The sequence below is a fragment of the Athene noctua genome, chromosome 19 (genome assembly GCF_965140245.1).
Source record: "Athene noctua chromosome 19, bAthNoc1.hap1.1, whole genome shotgun sequence".
Taxonomy (NCBI): domain Eukaryota; kingdom Metazoa; phylum Chordata; class Aves; order Strigiformes; family Strigidae; genus Athene; species Athene noctua.
In genome coordinates this window covers 5530438-5558138 of record NC_134055.1, presented here as the reverse complement: position 1 = coordinate 5558138, position 27701 = coordinate 5530438, and the positions used below count along the sequence as shown (strand labels likewise).

Here is a 27701-nt window from a genome sequence, read left to right as displayed (position 1 = left end):
ATTGGTGCTGGTGAACGTCACCAACTTAACAGCTGTAATTTCACTTCTAGGGAAGCTGCAGGAAAAACACACGGGTTGAACAGGGCTTGCCCAGGGACCAACCCAGCTCCCAGGACAGGATGATTTACCAAGCAGACCCCTTTACCCACAGGTTGGTCCCCACAGTACACTAGACAACAGCTGCTTCCAGGGCTGAGCCTCCAGAGCAGCTCTGTGGCAGCCAAGTTCAAATCACACCCTCTCACACCCCCACATCAACTGGGCAGAAAATCATCTCCTGTAGAATAGATATCAAACTGGACCACACAGGCCTAGGCCAGGATTTTAGCAGCTGTATTTTGGAGATAAGCTGCTCATATGCAGAGTTTAGGCCCCTCCTGCTATCACATCTGCATGACAGCTTGACACCAAGAGTGTGAAATCAAAGAACAGAACCTGAGGATTGCGAGAGATCGCTTGCAGTCACCTACGTCTACAAGAATATTGGCCACACCAAGTGGCATCACTGGACACGCAGCACTCAACGCAGCTGAAATGTGGAGGTTCCCACCTCTGCCCAGCACGAGGCCTTTCAGCGGCCTGGCTCTGCTGCCTCAACAGGACTCACTAAAGCCTTTGGATCTAATATTTCATCAGCAATGCTACACAGTCAGCTGGATGCACCATTCCTGCACAAAAAGGGTGATGGGTGAAGACAGCATCAATCTGCCTTTTGAAAGGCAGACTGCTGAAGAATTTCCAGAACTTGCCTGTTACAAGCAGCACGGGAAAGCAGCTCATCTCACAGCCTGGTGCTGTGTCCTACAGCAGCGTTCAAAAGACTGACAAAGCATTTCGAGAATGCTGTGATGCCAGGGCAGCAAGGGAGCAGGCAAGCAGAGTTTCAGAAGGCGGCTACTGGCTGCTAGCAGACAGACTTCCAAAGATCTTATCTTGGATATTTACCTCCAGGCCTAGCAAAGGGAGAGCAGACAACTGCTCCCACAACAAGGCTGTACAGTTAGTGCTTGAAAGCAGATTAAATGGACTGGCTGCATGCAGAGGGACATGCAGCCACATTCGCCCTGCAGCTTTAGGTGTTAGCATGCCAATTCCAGCGATCATAAACAAAGCCAATGCTGAACTCAGGAATCTGGAGATTTCCAACAGAAGCACAAGTTGTTTTCCGTTATTTGCATTAGTTGCATTTAGTGTTTTAGCTTGACAGTGACATTATTCTGAACGGGCAATGATGTCACACACATATTCTGTGCCCCGGTTCCTCCTGTTCGTGGGCTTGTCTCACAAGCAACTTCTCCAGAAAGGGATAGCAGGAATCTGCATATTTCTCTCACCCATCTCAAAAGGTGAGGACAAAAAAAAAACCCCAACCCAAAACCAACAAGCAGCTGAACCTTCCCATCTCTTTTTAATTCTAAGATGAATAAACCACAACTTCACTAATGATTTCCAGCAGAAAATCAGAAGTTACTGAAGGTATTTTCATTGCCATAATTTGTAATTAAGTAAAGGGACCTGAAAGAGTTTCTCACTAGTGGATATCTAGAGTGGAGGGATGAGAGGAAAGAAATGTGAAAGGTGGCATCAGGTAGCAGAAGAAGGGGGAGATCTCCTTCGATGAACAGGCAAGGGAGTGACAAAAAGCCATGGCTCAACACAGCCCAACTATTCTAGGGCTGCTCTTACCTTCAATGTGGTTTCCCACAGGAGATTGCTGATGGGAACTGACACTGCTTGCTAGAGACTGAGCTTTGGAAGGAAAGAGCTGATGTATTCTCTGCAAGGCCAGAAACTTGATCAGCTGCTCATCCAGCATATTTATCTCAATCTCTGTTAATAAACAAAAAGCAATTAGTAAGTTATTAATGGAAAGGGTGCAATCTGAACTGGAGTAGATTTTACTGTCCCGCTTTCAAACTTGCCACTTGATTCAATAGCAAAGACTTGACAAATTTTGCAATATCAAGAATCTTACATATAGGTGATCTATTACTTCATATCGTCTCCTGTGAGCAACGTGTGAGGAGAGTGCCAGCAATGGCCAGAGAGCTACAACTCAGGCAGCAAGGAGAAGTTTAGGTGAACGAGGACTGATAAAAAGTTGAAAATCTGTTATTTTGGCTCAGAATCAACAGGTCATCACACCCCTTTGGGCAGCAGGTTGAGTCCTTCTTGTGAAGCTCCATTATCAGGTTAGAAAGTCTAACCCTACATTACAGAGGAAGCTGCTACAGGCTCATTCTTGAGTCACACACTTTTGTAGCAGGGTCAGTTAAACCAAACAGGGTAATTCAGACAATATTATTATTGAGCTTTAAAGCAAATCTGTTGCTGATAGCTTTGAAGTATTTATATTTGTAAAGCCCTACAGAGGTCTGCTTTCTAGCAGCAAGTAGGCTGGCTAACGTCTTCTTCCAAGAGCTTTCTCCACATCAACGACAATTAAAATGGCAAGCAGAAGACACAGAGCTATTAATGGCCTTTCCTGATAGCAGAGAGGTAGTCTGGGCAAGCTGAGCAGTCGGGGTTCACCCAAGAAAAGAGGGTCACACTGGCAGTGCCAGAAAGGCTGTTCTTCAGATGTAGAAGTCTCTGGCAACAGCCTTGCTACGCTACTGATGATTGCTGTTCATCAATCTCCTCCTCCTGAAGTCACTCCACTAAGGTTTGGCATTTTTTATCAAGTGTATCAAAGGGAAAATAAAAAATGAGCCAGTCTAGGGGAAGACTGACAGAAGCAGAAATAAATCAGAAAATTAACTGACCCATTAGAGCATCACCACTCAGGTGACTGCTCGACTACAAGATCTATTGCTGCCGGACTTTAAGCCTGTCGGGAACAGCTCTGGATTGCAGCTAGCACCACAACATGGCAGGGCTGCAGGTTTCTGCATGTGAATTCCACCTGGAAAGCAGCCCGTGCAATAGCGCTGTGATTAGCTTTGTGATCGTTCCCCAGAAAAGCTTCAGGCAGAAACATTTCATTGGCCTTGCTGCCTTGGCAACACTACAAGTAGGGAAGCATGTGACATATTTAAGGTAATGTATACCCAGCCCCGCCCTCACCTGACTGCAACCCTTCTTTATCTCTGGAACTTTTCCTTAAGCAGAGACCGAATGATCTAGGGAAGCAAACACACAGGGCTAGGAGAGACTGATAATGAACTAAATACTCACCGCCATCCATAAATGCTTTCAGGGAACTGGTGAGGTCCAACATAGCTGCAGAGTTTGAAGTGAGCGATGAGGGTAGAGTTAAAGCGCTTCCTATGGATAAGGTGCTGGGACTGACCTTACCATCTACAGAGAAAGATGGTGCAGAGAAGATATGTCACTGTGACGTTCGTGAGACATGCACCCAGCCCTCGGGCTGCACTTCACTTCCAAGCTGCTGGGAATGACTGATTTTGCTCATAGTCATGCTTTGAAAAGGCCTGAATTAGAGGCCATTAGCTTTCTTCTCCTCACAGAAGGACTAGTGTGTGCCTCTAACAGAGCCAACCGCAGGCTTCTGCCTCTCACCTCCAGTTGTCTGAGGAATTCTGGACCTACACATTTAAGCTCCTACTCCCTATCTGAAGCAGCAGCAATGACAGACTAAGTGACGTCCTACAGAGACAAGGAAGTTGAACATCAGGTTCCCAGGAGCTTCAAGAGCTCGCTAAACCTAGAGACTACTACTTTGCCAAGTAGTTTGTCTAGGTCTGAAATTGCATTAAAAGTACAATTGTCACATTATTTTCTGCATGATTATCAAGTCTGGGGTGTACTTCACTGTCCAGTAAGAATGTGACAGTCATAAGCATATTTTACTATTTACAAAATAAAATCCTACTGCTTTGGCAGTGACCATGCAGTTGAAAGAGGCAATGGCAAATGCCAGGAAATAACATCCCTTTAATGTGTTGTTGATACCAGATCTTCTTGAGTTGGTTTGCTTAGAAGTTCAACTACTATAAGCCTGAAGTTTATGGCAAAAAAAAGGTCATGAATTATTTGTATTTTTGTAGTCAGCAACAAAATGTGCACACCATAATTTAAAATGTTATATACATATGCATCATATTAGATGAGAAACCTAAATATTTACACCTTCCCCAAGAGACACTGCACCAAAATAATGTTTTAATCTACATTTTGTAGAACACAAGCTTTGCACCAGAAGCAATTATTTAATGTCTTAAGTAACTGCAAAATTATGTAGGGTTTGCAGTGCTCTTCAAACCACAAGCAAGAAGTTTTCTATAGTATGGTCTCATTTCCTCTACCAAAACTTCTCCCAGCCTTGAATTTCTAAGCAGGGCACGGTCACGCTAGCAACCTCAGAGCAGCCAAGTTTGTTCAGCAAGGAGGCCAAGTACTCCAGGGACTGCTTCCAAACACGAGGTAAAGCTCAGAAGTTACTCATTAAGGAATTTAATAAAAAGATGTTGCCTCTGTTGCTTGCAACCCCCAGATCTGAGCCACTCCACGCAAGTCTGCCACTGAGCAGCTCGAAACTGCAGGAGACGCGACAGACAGTTCTGTCACACGCTTTTCAGCGACTGCTTCATCCCAACCTGCTCGAAGGATTTACTAGTTTGAGTGCTGAGTGGGTGGGGGGAAAGGGAAAAAAAGGAGAAAGCTTTAAGGAAAAGCTTATTCTAGCAAAATTTGAGCTATGGGCAGTTACTCTGACTTCAACGTCTATCAACAGCTATCAATATCTGCGACTTGATGTTTTTGTACTGCAGACTGGGTATATACACTAACAGCAGGGGTTTTGGGTGCAACTCAGGACAGAGATGGTACATCCAGGTCCGTAACTACCCTGTATTAGCAGACTAGCAGATACCAAACAGACCGGAGCTTCCCAAGTCCACATTTCTCTAACATCAAGGCTGTGCAGCTGGAAACTTCAAACACAGCGGTACTAGGGGACACAACCATCACTGGAAGTTAGCGTGTACGGCGATCGCTCGTAGGCTCAGATGCCAGGCAGCTGCTCTTGTGAGGACTACCTCACAATCCAACTAGTGCTTTAAAACAAATCAGTAGTTTTAAAGCAGCATCAGAGTGCCCAGTTGTGGATACAGCAGCCAACTGATTTAAAACTACCGCTTCCCAGAATTAAACTGATCTTGCATCTCAGGACAGTCCCCCTCCTCAGGTATGCGCAGCCAACAAAAACATGTCCCCGTGGATCCCATGAAGGGACTTAAGACAGAGGAGATTTGAGAAACTTCTCCCAGCTCTCCACAGAAAACCCAATTCCCAGTAAAATGAGGTCATAGTGCTGGAGCCTTGAGGTTCAGTTTTGCCTGAACACTTCCTCAGCCCTGGGGGCCAAGATCAGCTGTTCGGCACGTACCTGAAGGTGGTGCTGGTGAACAGAATCTGTTTGTGGACCCAACAGCAGAGATGCCGTCTCCCACAGCCTGCGGAGGGGTGAGAGCTCTCGTGGCGGTCAGAGGGGAGCCCATAGATCGCAGGTCTGCCGTCAGCGGCGGTCCTATCTGTGTCTGCACATTCTTTCTTTGCAAAGTGCTGGTGGTCTCCAGGCTGGCACAGGAGCTCGATATGGACGTAGGCATGCTTGTGACCGGCACAGAACCCCTTTGTGCACAAGAAACGGGTCCTGCTACGTTCTCCGTTTTGACAATGGTTCCTATGGTGTGATTCAGAAGTCCACAAGTCGCTGGGGGCGTGAGGGGCCGAGGCCACGTTTGCCGATGAGACAAAACAGGTATTGTATTACCAGATCCGATTAGCCTCTGAGAGTCAGTCAACTGTGCTGAAGATTCGGATGAAACGCCATAGAAATGAGGACCGTTTACTTTAATGTCAGAGGCCGTCGGCCCATTCGAAGTCCCGCAAGAAGACACCTTCTTGGATTTATCTATACAAGAGCTGCAGTTGACATCTTCCTGTGACAAAGTCTGCTGGGATTGCGAGGAGCTCAAGGAATTCTGGGTGGTAATCCCTGAGGTGCAGGATGACATGGAATAGGGGGTAGGTGTAGGTGCCTTGTCAGCTGCCTGGTAAGGGTTGGCGAGTGAGCCATCTGCCACAATAACAGGCTTAATATCAGCCTTCTCTGTTTGTTCAGAGTCCCAAAGCGAAGTCATCTGCTTAGCAGATAAATGTTTCAATATGCTGCACTGGAGCGCAACAACACTACAGAGCCACTGGGAGGAAGAAAAAAGTGCAGGTTAGCTCCACCGGCGGACAATGCTCCAAACCTCAACAGTTACTCCAACCATTCACCCAGCTCAAAGACATTTCAGCTGCCTCACACTGTGCTGCCGACCACTCAGGGACAGCCTGGAACTGCAGCATCTGCTCTGATGCTCGTCTAGAGCCAGAATAAAGTTTTTGTCCAGAGGTACAAAAGCATAAAGAAAATTACGTACTGTTTATCACTGTGCTAGGGACAGTACACAGAGGAGCTGAGGTTAAAGGAGGGAGAAGGCAGCAGACACTTCCTCACCCCCAAACTCTTCCCCCTCTTCACTTGTTAAGTGTTGCAACTCTTTGGCTAGTCACAAACACATCTTTCACTAATAGAGGCTTCTATCCAAACACAACTCTCCAACCTACTCTGTAGCATGCTGGAAAGAAATGCTGATCTGCCTCACGCTATAGGGGGTCACCTGCCAAAGCTGGAGTGGAGAGCACCTTTCCTTTTACAAAAGGTAGAGGAAGACCAAAAGATTTATTTGAAATTTTAAGCTCCACGGTGAACATGCACCTGCCGTACAGAAGAACCCCGCCTGAGCTAACAGAAGGACTTGACTACACCACTGATTGCAAAGCAACATGCCTTCGTGTGTGGAATCTGGCAAGAAGTTTCATACAAGATTTAAACACTTGTTTGACCTTGATTTAAAAGTCCTATTCTATCAGCAACAAAAAGCAGCCCAGAAATGTGATGTTAACACACAAATAATCATGTCAGAGAGCAGCCTTACATAATCAAAGTGGAAAGTATTTCCCCTCAGCCAGGAAATAAAAATGACATCTAGACAGAAAGCCCTCAACTCCACTCTTAAGGCCAGAAGGCTATTTCACCACTTCCCTGAAGTGTCAGATGGGGAGTTTTACATTTCACCTGGAAAGCCAAAATGAAGTTTTAATGGGCAAGGGTGTCAGAGACAAGACAAGCTATCACCTTCAGACATGATTTTGAGACTGGTTTCCTAGACAACTGCTCTGATCACGACTGAAATGGAAGAGGATCTTTGTACCAAAGCAACTACAGACATAAGAGTCCAAGCATTTGACTTCATTTACCTCCTGTTGTTCTGTCTGGCTGGCTAAGTGCTCAGTGTTCAAAAGGTGCTTCTGCAAGGGTTCCTCAGGGATCCCGTTACAGATCAGCTCGCCATCTCTAATTGCTGCAGGTGCAAGTAACGGGGGTGGAAGCCGGTATTGGGACTTTATAGCATCAGGAACCTACATTGTAGAGAAAGAAGATCACACGTGAGAACAATTACTCAAGAATAACTAAACAAAGTGCCTAACCAGCACTACATTCCATGTTTACTGCTTTCTGACCCAGAGGAACCCTGCAGACAATACATTAGAAGTTTCAAGGACTGAGTACTTTAAAATGATGCAGCCATGTTGAAATTAATAGGTTTTATTCCCTTAGGTCAGGCATGACTTCAGTACAACGTGGTGGCTACAGAATAAGAGAAGCCATGCAAAAAAGGCCAAGTACAAAGGGAAACCAGTATGGCAATTTTCAGGCATTTTTGCAGCAAATACTCTTTGGGGTTTAATGCAGCAGCCCCAGTTCTGCCTGGGACACCTTCAGGAGGTTTTGTGTTGTATGCTCATGCTAGATTTAAAGGCTTACTTGTAATAGATGAGCCTTAAGGTTGGTAGAAAAAGGGCTTCTTAAATCCTACATGCAGTGAAAAGTAACTGCTGACTTCCAGACCTCTCACCAACACACGAATTCAGACCCCACCCTCTGCCTCTTGCCCCAAAAGGCTACCCCACGGGCCATGCTGGTTTCCCTTCCAACTAGAATACATACACAGGGAGTTTCAGCAGCACCCACTTGTTTACACATACCTTCAAACCTTTTCTCTTTACTGATTGAAGAACTCTGCGATTCGGAGGATGTTTCTTATGGATTCGGTTTAAGAAATCCACTTTGACAACATGCTGAGATATGGTGTCCTGGAACCGGTCAAATACTCGGCACCGATTACTCAGGGTCAAGTTCTTCTGGTTCAGCTGGGTGATCAGATAATGCCACAGGAGTTAGGGAACTGCGGGTCACTCTAATGTACCCTAAGACTTTCATAACACCTCGTAGCACTGGCAGTACAGCATCAGCTCAGCTTTAGACTATTTGTTTCCTGCAGCACTAGCCATTTCTGTTAAAGGGCACATTGCTGGAGATGAATACAAAAGCATTTAGAGGCCTACTAAGCAGCATCAATGCTCTCAGCAGCAGTTTGTCTGGGCACAAGCCCTTTGTTTCAGCCCCCTGTTTCCTGAGTATTTAAGTCTCAAGTACACTGCTTTTCCACAAATGAAAACTCCCTCTTGGAATGAAAGTTTTTTGGGTTAAGCATGCAAAGAATTACTTCCCCTATTTGTAGCACTGTGCTGCTTTGTATCACAGTTCTGGAAGCTCATCTAGATCTTAAGGAGTCCAGTCCAAAAACTAGACAAGCTGTCAGTGAAGCCACAATCTGAGCTGTCAGCTTCAGTTACAGGAAGGAGTTCCCCCATCTTTATATTTTATTGCAGATAGCAGCATCATATTCCTTTGGAGAGCGCGTTGCTTGCAGCAGGAGCTTTACAAGCGTTACAGGGATCAATAAGAGCTCAGAAGCTGTTTTACATTTGTTGTACTTTGTCCTTTAATGGACCTGCCAGGTTCCACTCCAGCATCCGGTTACCATACTGCAATCATAGCCCTGCTTACCACCACATGTTCTATGTGATTTGGGCACATCCATCTACCCAGAGGCATGGCAGTAAGCGGTGGCTCCAGACAATCCATGTGGAACAGGAGCGGGCAATAATCACACTGAATTAGAGGTGCCACTCTGCAACTCCTGCAAAGAGAGCACCATATCTTATTTCCCATACAGAACAGAGCATAAACTGAACACACAGGCAAACTCAGCTAACCACTTTAGCTTATTCTTGCCCCACCAACTCCTCTGCACCACGTTACTCACGTCTAAAATTAGACTTCAGATTTGTAACTTGATCTACATGGACCTTCTGCAAGACCCACTCAAGGCAAAAGGACTTGCCCGTGCACATGAGGGTTTCCCAGTGCAAAAGAGGTCCTTTGGCAGGAAGAGTCGCTGGAAAGCTGCAAGCACCTGTCAGATTCACATAAGCAACTTCTCAAGTTGACCTTGTGCGTTAAGTTCTGAGTGGATTCGTTTAGAGCAAAATTCAGAGATCAAAAGGAAGTTTCAGATTTAGGTTATTACAGTTTTCCTCAGATGAATCATGTGTGAAGTTGGGACATTTACTTGAACAAGATGTTCTCACAGTAAGTCTCAAACTCCAGAAAGTGACTGCAGCTGATTCCCCAGGCTTTAAAAAGGTCTTTGCTCTATGACAAAGTCATCAGCTGTGCTCCACAAAAGCCCACCCGAGTCTCCAGACCGCTTCCAGAAACTCGCTCCGACTGGGTTGCTGAAATAATTTTTTTTGTTTGTTTGTTTTCACTGACATTTTGAATTGGGATTTATCTGTGCAGCTTTTTATGCCATTATAAAAAACAGTAGTATTTTGTACTGGTTTTCAGATCTACTATTTCAACACATTTGCCTTGGGCTTATATCTCTCTCAGTAGATTCCTATTACCTAAAGGTCACCTCCTCGCATACTTCCTTCACGAACCATAAACAAATATCTCCATTTTCTAAACCACCCTCACTTCATAATTTTTCTTTAGTAGAAAAATACTGAAGACAAGATGGCTCACTCTCTTTGGGCTACATGTTAAAGCCCTTTACAGCCACACAGGGCTGCAGAAAGCACACCTACACTTGCCATAGTTAAACAGCTGCTATTTAGCAGAGATGATTATTCCCCCATTTGTTTAGAGGATTGTAAGCAAGTAATGAAGGAGAATAGGAAAGGGAACAGGTCATCTACTTTTTTCAGCAAGAACTTTGCTCCTGTGAAGGGTGCAGCTACACTAAACAGCTTCCCTGGAAGGAACAGTCAAGTACCTGTTGCATGTGAAGCAGACTTTCACCGGCAAGGGAACCAAACCATTGTGGTCTAACTCGTGTTGTGCTTTCTTGACATTCTTTCCTGTGGTTTCTTCCTTTCTCCTCCTCTTACTAGTACCTGAAAGAAAATTTTAAAAGGCTTTGGGTTACCCGCATAGCTGAGATTTGTTTTCCGGTAATAATAATATATATTAATATATTATAATAATTTCACGCAGCGGCAAACAGAAAAGGCAAAAAGAACTGCTTAAGGAACTTTTATCAACCACTAAATCGAGCCTGAAGTGACAGAGACAAGCAAGCATATATTATACTTAATCATTGCAGTGACATCCTATACATGAAGTCATTACTTTGTTACTAGATTATCATACCACAGATCAGAATCAAGTATTTTGACAGGTGGAATCTTTTTCTTCAGGCTGATGATCTAGACTAAAGTGACAAGAGGAAGCCTCTAGCACAAGTGCTGATGGAGGCGCAGTGTGTCCCCACAGCTCACACCTGAAAGAGGTCACCAGCTGGAGGAGGACCAGGAGCGTGTCTGTAACCTCTGCTTTCACCAGTGAGCATCGCTGAACCACTACCACCAAGGAATCAAGAGGGAAAAGAGGCAAGATGGCAGCAGGATGCAACTGCAGACATCTTGCCCAACGTCAGACAAGCCAGCGCTCACCTGGAAGTGCTGTGGTGCAGGTCAGTTCATTCGGCAACTGGAACTGCGTTGGGTTCCTTTCCATGGCAGCAGCAATAAGAAGCTCAAAGGGCCGCTTCAGCTGGGGCTGCCCACAGTCCATTTCTGCAATGGCAGAGTCATCATCCACGTCAATTATGTCCTCATCGACATCATTCTGTTCTGAGTTGGGGGTCTCGGTGCTGGCATTGGATGTGGGAGTGCCAGGCCGGCTTGCTCTCCTTTCCAAGATCCTGGCATGCGCATTAGCCCTGATGCTGCTGCTAGACCTGTCCAACAGGTCTGCGTCACTGGTGGGGGAGGTGGTCCTTTTCCCAGATTTGTCCACCAATCCATTTACCTGCCCCAGCTCTTTCTTCTGTTCTCGCTTCTGCACGACATGAATAGGCAGGCTTATCATGGAGGCCACAAACAAAGCACATCAACCTTGACAAATATGCAATCGAAGACAAACAGCATCTGAAAAGGCTTGAGCCGCTTACTACAACTTCCTTGTGAAGTCATTAAAGCCTTGATCTAGCAAAAACAATTTGATTGCAGCTAAAGTACAGATGACCAAACAGCTGAAGGGAACCAAGCATGGGGAAGAAAATTAGCATGTCTCTCTCCTTTCAGGATAGCCATATCTGAGTCCAGATCAGAACAATGTTTCACAGCATCTAGTCCTAAATACTTGACAAATCAGACAACTCTGTTTACTTTGCTAGCCAACGCTGAGAAACTCCACGGTAGACTGTGCAGGTAGACCGTTCATTGATGATGCAGCCTATTAACCCTGGCAGGGCATCCAAACCCGTTACGGAACGAGGTCAGCTTGAGAATACAAGCACAGTATACAAACAACACTCTGCTATCCCTTGACAACAGTAATCTTGAACAAGGTGGGCAGGGAGAACTGCAGCAGAGGAAAACAATACATTGCCATCACCGTGAGATCCATTTTGCAACAGGAGGGGATGCTGCATGGCCTAGTACGGGGAACTGTGCACTGCTCCAGTGCCTGACACCATCACCAATATGGATGAACCAACCTACTCGATCACTAAAATGGTCTGCAAAAGGAACAAAGTGTTATCAAGGTAATTTTTAATATAGAAAAGCTGAGAATCTTTTTTATCTCCCTCTTTTTTAATTTATTTTGTCATTATTTTTTCAATTTGCAACCTTCACTTTTACTGTGGGCAGATGGTTGAACAGTACCCTGGAAACATAACAAGGCAATTGCTTCAGGAACAAAAGGCTGAGTACACAGTTTTCTTCCAATCTGTTTTGGGTGTCACTTCAAGGAAACAGTTGCTAGATAGTTTGGTACAGTTTCTAAACCCTCTGCTACATAGTCTTACAGAGTCACAGCAATGAGATGTTTACATTGTGCAAGACAGCTTCCTGGAGAAAGAGCATCAAGCAGAAAGAAAAAAAAAAAGAGACAAGCCACAATCTTGCCCAATCATCTCCTCCCCATCCTGTTCAACAGCCCAGGAAATCATAACTCACTGTGATTTCACACTCTGCTGATGTGCAACTGCTGCGAAGTCACACACTTCTAAAAAACACACATTAACCAGAATCACAGCCCTGATGCCAAAGCTGCATTAACAGGACTCCCGTTTCACCTGTAGATAGCTCACCTCCTTGAGCCTGGGAGCCATTCTCACTGTGCCTCAGCTCTCCCTGCTTTCCAGAAGTGGGGGGAAGGAAAACAGTTTAAAAGGTACAGCTTGACAAGAACACATCAGCCATCTCAGTTTTGGTTCCTAGTAGCAAGGTTAAAAATAGCACGAGGGTCTCATCAAGACCCCTTAGTTTTCTTTAAGTCTGTTCCTAGCAAAGCCCTTTGCAACTGTGAGCACAGAAAGTATTGGTGGTATATACATACACAATAAAGGGAGAGGAAGGTATAAAACACAGGGTTCATGTTTCAAATGGACAGTCGGAAGGGCAGGGATCATGTCTGTTAGGAGAGGCTTTACCTTGCGGCGTACAGTGCAGCGGTGACACATCCACTCCCCTGGAGGCAGCATTTCCTCACTGAGCGGAGGGTTGCTACAAGAGAAATACAAAGCAATGCTTTACTGTTATTTCTGGAACGCCTCTTCTCGAGTACACGCAGCCCTTCCACCCCCAGGCACTTCCTCCTTTTCTTTACAGTGATGCTCCCCATACATCCACTTCACCTCTACCAAGCTAGTCTTCCTCGAAACCCGTCTCAGCTCCACCACGCAACACGCTCCGCGATTTCAGAAGACAGTCTTAGAATTGAATAGCAAAGATAAATGGAAGATTCGCTTGTGTGCAACACATATACCTCCCCCCTAACACCAACACCTCCTTAAATAACGATTACTCCACGCAAGACTGCACAGATTCCCATGCAGCAAACACAGTCATCTATCTAGGCGTTTCCATCCCTTGAGTCTGCAGTGTGAGTCCAACTGAGCAAGCTGCCATGAAGACTACCTACTGCTTCCCATGTCCTCCGTCCCTGGGCACACTGACTTAATGGTGGAAACCACTTTCTATCTTCAGACAACCCAAATACTCTTAAAAGTGTCACCACATACAGCTTGCCTTGGCTATGAAGTGCTAGATACATCCTACTCATATGGATCTGCACTTACTATAAAAGCTGTATCACATCGAAATGACATTCTCATTTTGATGCTAGAAATAAACCAGAGCAAATTAGATGGAGTAAGGAAGACTATTTTGAGAAACACTCTCCTCAGTTAAAGGCAGAGCAGCATATGTTAGAGGATACACTTTTCTTACAGATCCTACTACTAGCTCAAGAACTTTCCAACACCTCTATTTCATTAAGATTTGTTATTTCATCAAACTGCTGACTGTTGCAGGAAAAGTGTACATGCTGTCAGAAAAACAGTCAGTTTCCATGCAGCACGGCTTTAAGATATACTTCTAAAAGTTCTCCCTACTGATGCTAGAGCGCTGCATAGCAAGTCTGCTGCCCTGTGCTGAGCAATAAACATATAGATGTGCTATTGCAGGACCTGAAAGCTCCATTTCCCACTGACTGAAAAATGGGTTACAAGGGACCCAGCTGGGACTGACTGGGTCACAAGGTGATCGAGCAGTAGTGTGGCCACACTAGCAAGGAGCTTCCAAGATCGGCCCAAGAAGCCACATGAGCATGGGCAGCCAGACTATGGTTCACTTCAGGAGGGTCTACACTGTTTATTGCACCTACAGACAAATATCAAAGCAAAACCAAGTCAACCTTTAAGAAGTCTCTAGCACTGACAAGCCAGAGAGGATAAGATGCATACTTGTTGGCTAGTACTTTGCGGCAAAGGGAGAGGCTGTCTTCCTCGAGAACCTTGATCCTAGCACAGGGAAATGGCACAGGATCCCAGCCCAGGCTCCCAAGCTTGAGCTGTAAAAACAAACATGCTTCCTTTGTTTAAACAGAGTCCCGGCGAGCCTTGCCACGAGCACGCCAGCGTGCCAACAGAAAGCCTCTGCAGGTACTGCAGCCACCCAGGGTCACATGCGGTCTTGCAACACTGTGCCTGGAAGACTGAAGGAAGAACACAGCAAGAACCGAACTGGTAATAACCACAGCACTTCTGGTGTCAGGCTCCGGGGAATTCAGTAGAGCCAACACATCTGGCAGCCATTTTGAGGAGGAGTGCAGGGTTTCAGAGGCCGCCGTGTTCCAGGCGCTCCAGAAATGCAGCACTCTGCATATATGCACAAACATACCTGGAGCTTATGTTTCTCATTTCCTGGAGGACTTGGATGAACAAGAGATCAGGCTCTAGACGAGAGCACCAAAGCCTCAACTACTGGCTGCTTTACAGGAATACTCAAATGTTTGGCTGAAGCAGTAACTCCCCCCTGCTGCAAACTAATCTTTTGCTAATAGAAGCGGGGAAAGGGGGGGGTGGAAGGAAGAGAGTAACAATTGATCCCCGTGTGCTTGCTGCAGTGTAAATCCCTTCTGAGTCCTAAGGTGGATCCTGCAATAGCTCAGGTTTTACTCCTGCTAGAAACCAAGCTCTTAGATCTGCAGTTACAGTGAGTACAGATTCATCTGGCCCATACTCCTGCCTCCTCCCAGCACCTCAGGGGAAAAAAACCCCACAGACTTTGATTTGTTTATAGTGAATTTTAGCCCTCTGAAGCTACCGATGAGCGTGCCTGAACTGCTGGAAACACGTCTGCCCCATTCCAATGCACACGCGGCCTGCCAGGGATCCACGCGCTGCCAGATGCCTCCGGTTATTTGTTTTAACTGTTACCTCAATCTTACGCATTTTACAATGAAACAATTAATACCATGGTGAATCTTGAAAGACGCCTAGAAGAGTTAGAACAGGTTTCTTAAGTGTGTATGTTATTGTCCCATTTGTTATATTTGAACTATCTGCTCAACAACCATGAGATCCTACATACACAGAACTCCTAAGTGACAGCTTAGAGAAACATTTTAATGAATGCTGCTACCCAAAGGCCCATGGAAAGAGGGGGAAGATCAGTTTCAGACCAGCAGCAAGGTTTTAGCTCTCAGACTAGCCTCCTGAGTTTTTTTTGCTTACTGTCAAGGCCCAACTGCTATAGCAAGTGTACTAAAAGACTGATTCTGCTTCTCCTGGTTAATGAACTGTTCATCAAGGCAGCTTGCTGCACTAACAAAGACTGATGAACGCTGTTCCTGCACTGCTGGCCTCTCCGCAAGCAGAGAGCGTTTCCTGGGTCTTAGCATAAAGCCAGGGAAGCGCTAAAGAATGCTATTTTAATTGACTAGTTATGACCACATTCTTCAACCTTTTACTGTAAGCATAAGAGAAACTGATTTTTAAATCTGAACGAGATACTTGATCTTCATAACCAAGGTAAGAATTAGCACTTTGGCAGAAGCACCACAGCCGTTTTCTCCCTATCTTTCATAGGTTCATTAGCATGCAGATCTCCAGCCGTTACTGTTTGCTGCCAACAGGACCTGGAATTGCACAGCACCAACTTTATCTTCAGTTACAACACATCTTTCAACTACACACCAATCAGTTGTACTGTTCAGTACAACTTCACTGAACCTTCATTTCAGGAAGTTTCCCCTTTTGTCATCACAGGCAAGAGTGGCAGCCAGCACTATTTTACCTGAAAGGTTTGGTGTGACCCAAATCAAATCTGCTCAGCAGAACATGTTTCTGAATTTAAGACAAAGACAGCTCTGAAAAAAATGAAGCTGACTTTCAAAGTTAATATCTATACCTGGAAGACCAACTCATACAAAGCCTGTGAAAACTAAAGGAGGTGTTTATCACTGCCTATTCAAAAGCCACTACATTGATACAAAGTCACTTGCCATAATACCAGTCTCATGGCTTTTTCTAAAACAGGTAAGTACCTAGCATCTCCTGAAATTCATACCAGATTTGTGTTGTCGAGTTTTGCTCTCCCGTGGTCAGAACATTATGCAAAGCTCCCCTTAAATAAAATTTAAATGGCTATGATGACATTTTTTAAAAAATAATCTTCAAAAGTCATCCATATATTAGGAGTTTTTATCAAGCAAACAATACCATGAAGCCACTTAGCTTTTCAATTTCACACTCTGGAGCTCTCATACATCAGATGCCTGTTGTTAGTCTAAATCCTGTAATTACTCTTCACTTTGCTGACCCCAATAAATAAGTAAACAAACACTCGAAGGAATAGCACCTTCTTAAATACAATCTGGGCCATAGCTCTCAAAGAAACCAGTTATAAGCAAGCCTGAAGTTATTTACATACGGCATTCCTGGTGGCCATCTTGCGTCAAAGGCACGTTGACTTACTGAGAGCATGCTCTGGACCCACTGGGCTACCTTCAGCTATCAGGCTGGAATAATGGTGCCAGGAAAACAAGACAGTATCTGGGGAAGCTTTCTTGAATAACTTGTCTTTGATACCAGTTGTTTTCAACAATCAGACTTAGACATTTTTTTTCTGTGCAGGGGAAAATAGTAACTCCATGAAAAAATGGAGGTGAGGATATTTTTCCTTCCCAGAAATCTCATTAACTTACCAAGACTCAGTGACAGGCTTATAATGAAGGATGCTGGTTATGTTTGCCAGTTAGATAAAGGAAGGCAGCTTTCAGCTCTTCTGTTAGATTCCTATTTATCCCAATGATGGATAGATCTACAGCTGTTCTACCAGCTTCATAAAGAACAAGGCTCCTGGCTTCCTAGAGCAGGGGCTCAATGGCTGCCATAACTAAAACCAGGAAACCAACCCCACTGTCAGTGCATCACAAGCGCCCCATTGAGAAACAGAAAGTTGCATCATTTACAAATTCAGTTCTTTAAAACAGTTCCACTGCGCACAAGTTACACAGTTCTGTTCACAGCTGCCCCAAAACCCTGCAGGAGGACGACACCTGGAACCCAGCCCTCAGAGCCTCTACCTTATACCTAACTAAAACACACACAGAACAGCTGAAGCGCTTTTTAAGTTCCTCCCCATTGCACCTCTCTTCCCTTCCTATTGAAACTCATGGATCAGTGAAGAGTTTGTTATTTTCTGAAGACAGAACTCAGAATCAATTACCTTAAAGATGGTTATTAGGAATACTGTCAGCTCTCTCCTCTGTTCCAGTAGTGTCAGGATTATTCCTCAGCACAAACTACTCGGTGAAGGTCTATAAATTCTGCTCATTAACATGGATAAAGTTGTGACACTCAGAAGTACAAGAAAATCTACCTGATTAAGTCAAAGATTTCTCAAGCACCAATGCAGAGACCACCAAATTTCAGATAAGCCAAGTGTAATTTTGATTCTCTACAGACCTCTAAGCACCTGAACACAATAAAACAGTTTCAGGAACTTTCTGATCTCAGTTAGGCTCATATATTTTATAAGTTATATCTACCTGAAGTCAGCAGTGTAACTCACATTAACTACAGCACATCAGTGACCATACTTTTATCTGTGGTGCAACTCCTCCTGAGGGAACTAGTGAAAAAAACTTGACAGTAGCCAGCATAGGTTTGTTTACATTTAAGTGAAAGTCTTGAGCATGAATATAAAAAGTTCTAAATTAATAACATCCAGCAAGGAGACCTGGACACCACTGAACGGGTCAGTACATGATTATTTTGGCTCCACTATGCAAGGAAGAGAACTGAAATGACCATTTCACAGGTCACCAGTTATCCCATCATCTGGAACACTGCATCTGCTTAGCATGCATCTTTCCAACAGCATGGTCAGAGTTGGAAATAAAGGTTCAGCAACAGACAGAGAACAGAAGCAGGATTAAAACACCATCATATGGCCAGACAGCGAGAAACAAGATGCATGCAAGGAAAAAATAAAGGTACACTAACATAATCTGTCCACACGCCAGTACAAGAGCTGAGGAAGACTCGAAATCTTAAGAGCTTAAGAGGAAATATGGCCAGATAAGCTAGATTCCAACATTTCATTCACTGTGAGCTTATTTCCACATTCTACACCATTCAACAGTGATGGCAGAACACTGTGCTGACCAGCAGTTCAAGTGTCCAGCAGCAGTACTACCATGCTCCTAAGAACCAGGCACCATTTCACAAGTCGAAACACTAGTGTGTTGTGAATTCAGGTATTTTGAAGCCAGTGATGTTACTTACTTGTATCCTTACTCAAACTGCTCCTGCTAGTCTCATCCTGGGAAGAAAGAGCTAAGCACAACGTCATGGAAGCCCAGCTGACATGGAAGTCATCTACCTTACCTCACTTCCCTTCCCAGTTATCACCAGGGGCCCAGCCTCCTCCCCGTGCACTCCTGTGCAGGCAATCAGAAAAGTTCCCTCCGAAGTGATGAAGTAGAACTTTATTGTCTCAGACCCAACAAGCAGGAGAGTCCAATAAAGTGGATAAGCTGCATGTAAACATGTGATCACCTGATGTAATTAGTTACTTCTATTTATAGAAAGAACCTGGCCCACAGAGACCATTCCCTAGACAACCCATTAGTTATTACCCTCATTAACAGCTGACAAAAAATTCAAAGGAAGTATTTTCTTAATATATTAAATTTCCATAAATCTATTAAAAATATATATATCTATATAAATATGTATTAAAAAGCATATACTACCACCTGCACTGCGGTTTGATTATTTTTTTTTTAGATTGGTTTGGTTGGTTATGAACTCTGCTATTTGGAACATATCTGCTAGGGAACCGTCCAGCTTTGTGTTTATCAGCAGAAATCATGGAAGTCAATAGGAAGACTTGTTGACTTTGGAAAATTTGGGCCAGCCCCAGAAATTCAGGCATTCTGCACATCCCAACTCCTGTTTCTTTCCCGTGCATCACTCACGCCTGTACTGCAGACAATAGTAACAATAGCCTGAATTCAATGTCCAGATTCATTATTAAGTGTTCAGATCTTTATAGCACCATCTTCTTAACAGATTAGAAGTCATCTTCTCAAAGCAGGATGACACATAGGGCAGCGTCAGGGAAAAGAAAGAGGGCTGAGGAACAACACAGCTCTAGTGAGAATCACTTCATCCAATTTTGTCTTTAAAGAACAATAAATGAAGAGACATCTCTGGTGGGAAAAAAAAAAATAATGAAAACACGGGTCTGAGAGGTTTCTGAGAAGTGAACACATTCAGCCCTAGCCATACTGAATGTGTTCAAAGGAGACAGGGGTGAAAGGACAGAAGCAATAAGGTGGAAAAAAGGAAAGCAGCACATCAGAAGAGGATGAAGGACAGACTCATAAAAGCAGAAGTATGAATTTGTTTTCACAAAGGCACAAACGGAGGGCAATTCTGACATCTACACGTGGACTAGGCTTTCCCAAGAACACTGGGGAAGAGAGGGAAAAGAGCAGTAATAGAAACATCCACCAAAAAACCCTCTCAAAAGCAGTGTATACATTCTTTTCTGCCTTTTCCGGATCACCTTCATATGCTGCTCCTGTTGCTATTCTAGACGGAGATCACCGGGAAGTTCACATGATGCCTTGCCCGAAGTCAGAGGCTGTACAGGCAGGTGTTTCACACCAGCCACTAGTGCTTGCCAGAAATTCAGCATGGGGTTTTCAGCCTGCTAAATTGCATCCTCGGGCCACTGCTTTCTGCAGGGTTCAAAGTCAGTAATCTCCAGCTCCATCTAGTTCACTTCAAGTGACTCGTGCAGAGCAGACGTCAGCAGAAATAGGTTAGAGTTGGGTTCAGGTGCTAGATTTCCCCCAGCTGGCTGAGATGCTCTTTGCCTTTTGTACTCAAGATCTGATACACTAACTAAAAGAATGATTTATAGAATTTTCTTCTTCATTTTTGGCTATAGGGAGCATTTACTCCATACCCTAAAAAGGTATGTAATTGCATTACAACTGATATCTGTCAACCACTTCATTGAAGAGAAGGTACAACACTATTTTTACTCAGCTTACAGAGTTACTGGATACTGCAGCATTCCTTTGAGGAAGCTGGGCAGAAATCTAGCGAGCGATGGAGTTGGAGGCGGTGTAAATTGACTACTACAAGAAGAAAATGCCAGCTCTGACAATCTGTGTCACAAAAAAATCAAAAGTTTAGCCAGTAACCTGATGTGGCAAGATGCTTTTCGCTTACACTCACTTTTTTCAAATCCAGTACTCCATACCCCTATAACAAAGCCATATTATATTCTCAGATACATTAGCATTTTCACAAGTCCAAGGTTACTTCCTGACTGGTTTAAAAAAAAAACAGGTACATCCTTCTCATAAGTGATTTATATCGCACCAGGCAGCACTCACTTAATATTCAGACTTTGTAACACTTGCTTTCAGGAAGATAGACCCCTTTCCAACTCTGGAAGTAACTGTTGCCTTTCTTTCACATCAGATTCCTGCTACTTGCTACTGACTCCAACCTGACACATATCAGTGAGTCAATGTAGCAACAAAAGCAGTTTAACATCCACTTGTGCGGGTCAACAAACAGAAGAATTTATGTTAGTGCCTTTACTATGTACAAAACCTGTTTCAGTACTGATGCTACAACTGAAATATCGAACTGAGTCAGTCCTACACAAGGAGACAGCCAAGAGCCTGCCCTCAGCGCAGGTGGTGTTCACACCAGCACAACAGCACCTACAACCCAAGTCAAAAAGGTCAGTTTCAGGGAGAAAAATACATGTTTGGTCCTGACTCTTACTATAAATACACATTTCTGCAGCTGACAACACTATGGGGGCACTCCCCATCCCAGATGTCCTTCACATCCACTGTAAGAGAAGTACAGCTGGGTGTTAGACATGCTAATCATTACTGCTTCCCATTTACTACCCCCAGCTAAAGCAACACTGAGAAATGGAGAGGGGAGAATTACAAGCCTTATACAATTTTGTGTAATAAACACAGTAGCCCTCCCATTCCCAACTATAAGATCCGTAGGCAGCTGTATAATCTTAGCACTGAGCTTGTATGTGATAAAAAGACACAAGGCAACATAAATGAAGGTGAAAATATTTACAAGATAGTGCTAAAATCACCATAACAAACAGTCATTAGCAGATTAGTATTATGAATCTAATCCAATTAAGAATTTCCTTTGCAAATGCCTGGAGGAGTTGGAATTCCTCTGGGAAGACCTTTCCATGATTTGAAAGGCTCCCTGAGTCATGCCTGCAGGTCTGACATCCCAGGAAAGATCAGCTCGAGAGCAGCACCAACAAAGCCCTCCATGAACCCCACCTCGAATCGAGCTGCTGCACCCTACTGAGCTTGAGGAGTCAACTCAAAAATGGACCCCACAGCAGCACAAAAAAAAAAGGTTTCTCAGTTCCACAAGTACCAGTCAACATAAAACTGGCACTTTCCCAAGCAAAGAGACAAAACAGCAGAGAACTTTCCTTATTAACAGTCTCATACCGTGCCCTTTTAAACAGCTTCAGCCCATTACAGGTGTTTGACATAACACTAATGCATACAGCAGCCACATCTGACAACAAAACTTAAGGAGTTAAACACCCCCCAGGCTTGACTTTGTCAGAATCCTAATGCCTTGCTTCTACCACTTTACACTGATGTTGAGAACAGCAGCAGTGATCCACAGCTTGATCTGAGTGCCCAACTCTTGCCCACACACAAAATCTGCTCATGCTCAGTTTAACACAAGCAACAGACATGCACACACAGGTGAGAATCACTGTTTGCAAGTCCCCAGATTAGATTACTTCATCAAATTCTTACTGTGAATGGTTTTCTCATGCCCTCAGAATAAGTTTGTAGATTTAGGCTGACCTTATCTGCCACTGCATCGAGAGATTTAGGACAAAATAAGGAGAGCGAAAGATCTCGTTGGTACAACTTTGCTGAACACAACTGCCAAGGCTGATCATGTTACCACATCTGCAGACACATGCGCAGTGACCCTCTGCACCGAGAAACCAAGCCAGTACAATTGCTTCCTTCTGGTTTAGGCCCCAACCCTACCAAAATATCAAAGCCAAAGATACATAAAAACAGAAGTTGGTGTTTCTTTTTAAAAAGTATATACTTAAACCAATACTGCTTTAACAAACTACCAGTTAAGATAGGTAGATTTAAATTTGTTTGGAACAAAACAGCTTGCTCTGATCTTAAAGTAGGTTTTTGCCAGTCATTTAATGTAAAAAAAACCAAAACAACCCAACAACAAAAACTAGAAAACCTCAGGAAACAAACTTTCTGCGGAGTTAATCTACAAGCTTTTTTTAAAGCTGTCAGAAGTGCCAGTGACACATGTAATTCAATGTACTGAAACCCTCCTCCTCTGTAGTTCACCATGAGGCCTGAAGTTTGCCTCTTTCCCCACCTTTCCAGACATCCTGCTACTTCTTGAAGCAGCAGATGCTTCAAACCACTCGGTTTCCAAAGTTTCACCTGAACGCCCCAAGGCAGCCAAAGATGTCCATTAAGGGAAGGATTAGCTAAGACAATAGACAGGCTAATGTTTCCCTCTCCTCACACAGAATAGATATTTTAAAAAAAACAAAGCTAGACCAAATGCCAAGGCAGGACATTTCACACCTGAATAAGGTGGGGAAAGAGTTACTGATGTCCTATCAAACAACTTTTTTCCATTATTTGTGCAAAGTACTTAACCGCTGTGACTCATAGAAAATATGCAAAACTAGTTTAGCTTCTACTTCCCCCTGCAGCTCTGTTACTCCAGTTCTTCGACAACAGAGCTTTGGCGAAGACTGCCAAATCAGAGGGGAAATGGAGCCAAATGCTCCAAATATAAACACCAAGAGGCAAGTGTTGCAGAAAGTCTGATGGAGCTAGCAGGCCCCAGTAGGGATGCAGCGTACCTCTCCCAGCACAGCTGTGGGGTGATCCAGCAGCTGAGGGAAGGCTTTTTGCTGGGCACTGCCACAAAACTGGTACTGTCTTTTTACCGTAACGGGCAGCTTTAGGCAACTCAGATCACTTTGCCACGCTAGCAGGGCTTCAAGTCCCTCTTATAAATTGTATGTGAAGAGCAGCATTCAACAGGGTTAGCGATTTTGGGCTCCTCCAACCAGAAACTCAAGCAGTGAGACTTTAAAAAAAAAAAAAAAAGGGGAAAAAACAAACACAAAACTGTTCTGTGTTAGTTCTCCCTCCTGTTGTCACTCCCCTCCCCCAGCTTGTTAACTAAACTTTTCCTCTCCCAGGGAACTTTCTAATCCTTCAGTGAAGCTGTAATGAATTTGCAACATCAGGCACTTTGGAAGCAGACTTCAACAAGAATCAAGTTTACCATGAGCTCAAGAAAATACAGGGAATTCTAACAATCACATAACCAGAAGGAGGACATAAATGGGGAAGAACAGTACTGGAAAATTGGTTTTCAATCACGTAAAGAAGGAGCATACACCATTCCCAGGGCCCCAGGTTAAGGCAGAACATCAGAATGAAAATGCATGCTGCACTGTTACCCAAAGCAGCAGATTATGGGTGAAAAACGTAACTAAAAGCAGACTTAAGAGCTAAAAATCCTATGCTCTGTTTTCAAGAATTACTAAGGACAGAAAAAAAACTTCTTTGTAAATTCAAACCTGAAGACAGTCACCTGACTGATAGTAATCCAAGTACATTAAAGCTGAGTATCTGGAAGGGATTTTACACTTCCCTGTATCCCTCCCACCAAGCCAGTCTTTCTGATGCCCCGCCAGTGACCCTCCCGGGCCACAGACTTACAGTACCTGTAGGAGTTTTACGCTAAACTAGCGATTCTGAAATGCAGTTGTGAGAAGAGCTGACAGGTGAATTGGGAAGCCACTTCCACCCACATTAATTCAGGAGAGCAGTAGTCCCCACAGCCTATCAACAAAACTTGTTATTTACCATCAAAGATGTGTAACACTAGCAGATTCGGAAAGTTTTGGGGGTTTTGGCCAAGCACCTTCTGTTTTCTGCAGAAAACAACGGGTTTAGATACTAAATTGAAGTTAAGGCAAACTGCTGAAGTTTGAGAACCACACACTTACCTAATGAAACCAACTTGCTCACTATAGGTTTAAACAACACGATACAGAAGCAGCAATACTGAAGCCATCATCTTCTACACAGGAAGATACAAAACTAGTTTATGGGCCACTGAGCTGGGTTAACTCCTGGGTTTGTCTCCAGCCTACTGCATGACTTGGGCTGATCACACCCTTGTCATTCATTTTCTTTTATAACATGGCCTCTCCTATACAGCTTTAACCAGGTGATTACAAATCCTAGACCAGTTAAGAGCTGCTCTTTTTTTTTTTTCTATTTTGATAATAAATGCAACCCGGTACTAAAACTTACAAGAAATATTTAAAGAACAGGTAAGCTGTCAACACAATTCAGCTAGTATGCCCCAGCTGTATATTTAAACTGCTATTCAAATGACTTAAAACAAGCACTGCATTACAGCTGCTATTCTTTAAATAAAAAAAAGGAGGCAGAAAGGAAATTGCAAGAGCTGCCTTTATGCCTAAGTTTATATCCAGAACGGAAGTTTACTTTAAGCAAGGTGTAGGAGGTAAAGGGAAGAAACACAAAAACAGAACCTGAGCATCCCTTCGAAACAACCTGGTTCACTTGGAGGCCTAGGCTGAGCAATGGGCAGAGGTCCACGACCAGGGAGGCAGAACCAGGCCCACACCTTTAGGTGAAGTCTATCCAGCAGCACACAGCTGGCCCGCTGCGTCACTCCAGACCATGCCACCTCCTGCAGCAGAGACCGGGCTGCTGTCAAAATGATCCCCTGAGATACCCCAGGAAAGACAACAGATGAAGTGAAACGGTGTAATCAGAATTGCCCCTTCTGTTCTGAAGGGTGAGTAGTTAGCCAGAGAGGGTTTTTTTAATAATTATAATGCAGTTTGCTCAAGTACAGCCAAACCTTTACAGATATCTGATTTACATGACCATTTCCCACTCACTAACTATAAGAAACTTGCTAAATTAAGCCATGAAATTCAGCCAGATTTAGCCATGCACAAAGTCGTCTCCTTTACAGTTAGGACTAACTAGGATTCAGAGGCAACCAGGAAACTCTACAGCATTAGTCAAGCTAAAAATTTCCGAATATGAAGTTGTAGCCATGGCTCCAGCCTCACTAAGAGAAGGGTCAGGATGTGTTCGGCAACATCTGAAAGCAAACACTGAGTTTTAAGCAACTACGCCCGATAAAACAAAACAAACCCTTAAAGCTCAGCAAAAAAGCTGGATTTTTAAAAAAAAAATAGTGTCCTCCTAGTAAATGTTAGAAGATCTGCACCACCACCACCAGTAGCACTTCCTCAGGGTAGGAGGGATGATGTCATGGCTGCACGCTACAGCATTGTCGGGTTCGTCTGGCTACACGCTGCTAACGGGACACTCCCTACAAAACTGTGACCGCACAGTCAGTTTTCTTGGTATCAGCAATCACTTTAATAAGTGTTCAGAGACCTGCAATTAGCATATAAACGCAGTATAACCACCAAGCAAAAGAAGAAAAAAAAAAAAACAGAGAAGAAAAAAAAAGCAAAGAGGAGACAGCTGTAACAGGGTGGCAAACAAAGCTCCAAAGCATGAAAGAGAGAAAGGAATGTGGTTAAAAAATCTCCCCTAAGGAAGAATACTCTGTACGCCCAAGCTCCAGCTGTTTGACTTGCCCCGCTCCCTCCTCCACTCCATTATCCACTCTGGCTGTGCTAATTTAACACAAACCGCCCGCCTGTGTCAACTGTTGAAGGGGAGATTTGGGTAAGGCAGCCTCGGATGCATCTGGGCTCCCGGTGCAGAAAGGAAAAAAAACTTTAGGACGGAAAGTTCAGGTGCCTTTGGCGGGTCGCTTTGTGCCGAGAGCTTAGGAAGCTGCGAGGGAAGGCAGCTAGAGTCCTTTCCCGCTGCAGCCTCTACCGACTAGAGCTTTGCCACCGCCTCCACATGCACCTCAGCTCCCACAGGGCACCCAGATTTGCATGCAGAAAGATCTGCCCTCATCAACAAAGCCACACAACTCCCAGCAAGAGGACCCGACTGCCCCCAATTCAGAGCAGTCACTCCCACAGATGAGACAAGCAGGTCCGAAGAGTCAGGAGGAAGGAAAAAAAGGAGGGAAAGGAATAAACCCGGCCAATTTTAAAGTCTGGAAGCCTGGATTTCCACAGGGAAGGTATTTTCACGTTTGAGATACTGGAGGAGCGCTGCGAGGGTTTGGAAGTCATATATGCAGCCAAAATGGCGCTGAGAATAAAAATATAATTTAAAGGAAGGTCGCCATATTGTAAACAGTGAGGCAGGGAGACACAGAGACAGCAACCTCCATTATTCCCAGCAGCTGCAGCAGCACGGAAGCGCTGGGAACGTCAAGGCCTGGTGCGGAGACGCCACCGCCGCTTCCCCCCGCTCCGGTCAGGACCCTCCTGAGGCCCCCCCGAAGCAAAGCACCCTTAGAGAGGGGTGAGGAGAGGAAGTTATCCGTTCCGGGGGGGGGCTGGAAGGCCGGGTAGGGGCAGCAGCAAAGCAGCCAGGCTGTGCAGCCAGCGGCCTCGCTCCTCTGCAAGGCCTCTCGGCCACTGCTCAGCACAAAAAAGAAAGGAGGGTGGTGGACCCCCCCCTACCCCCCCAGAGAAAGCAGTCAGGAAGCTTTTCACCCTGGCCGATGTGGATTAGTCTCGGGGGATCAACCTGAGTGGGGTTTGCACCTTCTTTTTGTCCCTTGCCTGCTACGCCCGGCACCATACCCCCCACCCCCCCAGCCGCCCCGAGCAAGGCAGGGACCTAACGGAAAGCGGGAGCCGTTGGAGGGAAGGTGCTGCCTGGGCCGCGACGGCCAGATCCGGAGGGAGATAGCGCCGAGCCTTACCAGCACTGGAGATGGAAAGCGGCAGGGCAGTGATCGCAGCACAGCAGATCCCCTCCTTCCTTGCAGCTATCGCAGCTATCGTGGTTAGTGGCCCTGCCACTTCGCCTGGGCTCCTTCTCGGGCCTCCTGCTCTTCTTTTCCCCATCTTCGCTCTTGGGGGGAGCCAGGAGGGCTTGTATTTGCTGCACATGCACAGACAGACAGAGAGGGGCTCTGAGGGGCTGGGACGGACCCTGATCCCAAGCCCCCTTCTCCCAGCCGTCTGCCAGGGGAAAGCGGCCCCGGGCCCAGCGGGGCCGGGGGGGGGGGGGGGCACACACACGGTACAGGGCCTCGGCCGGGCCCGCCCCGCCCGCCGGCCCCGTGTCCGGGAGGGCCTCTCCCGGGGATTGGGCGAGCCGCCTCCGTCCCTTCGCACTTCCTTGTATGGCCACGGGGCTCCGGGGGGGGGGTCCCTCGCCATTTTGCAGCCCCGCGGCCTCCCCGGTCAGGCCTCCCCCCCCGCGGCCCGGTTCTCAC

At 45.1% G+C, this 27701-nt stretch overlaps 1 protein-coding gene across 2 annotated transcripts in view; it reads right to left on the bottom strand.

Annotated features, from left to right (window-relative positions):
- The window catches only part of PHF12 (PHD finger protein 12), a 33102-nt gene that overhangs the window by 4995 nt on the left and 406 nt on the right, over window positions 1-27701 (bottom strand). Inside the window, exons 2-11 of one of the 2 annotated variants that reach the window (XM_074922777.1) lie at window positions 27183-27364; window positions 12867-12939; window positions 10879-11266; window positions 10200-10320; window positions 8927-9059; window positions 8062-8226; window positions 7273-7434; window positions 5351-6167; window positions 3178-3300; window positions 1687-1830 (exon numbers count right to left, since the gene is read on the bottom strand). In XM_074922777.1, coding sequence (XP_074778878.1) covers window positions 1687-1830; window positions 3178-3300; window positions 5351-6167; window positions 7273-7434; window positions 8062-8226; window positions 8927-9059; window positions 10200-10320; window positions 10879-11266; window positions 12867-12939; window positions 27183-27364 — 2308 coding nt within the window. Of the gene's footprint in view, window positions 1-1686; window positions 1831-3177; window positions 3301-5350; window positions 6168-7272; window positions 7435-8061; window positions 8227-8926; window positions 9060-10199; window positions 10321-10878; window positions 11267-12866; window positions 12940-27182; window positions 27365-27701 lie in introns of those variants that run through there. The other variant, XM_074922778.1, reaches the window with a different exon arrangement.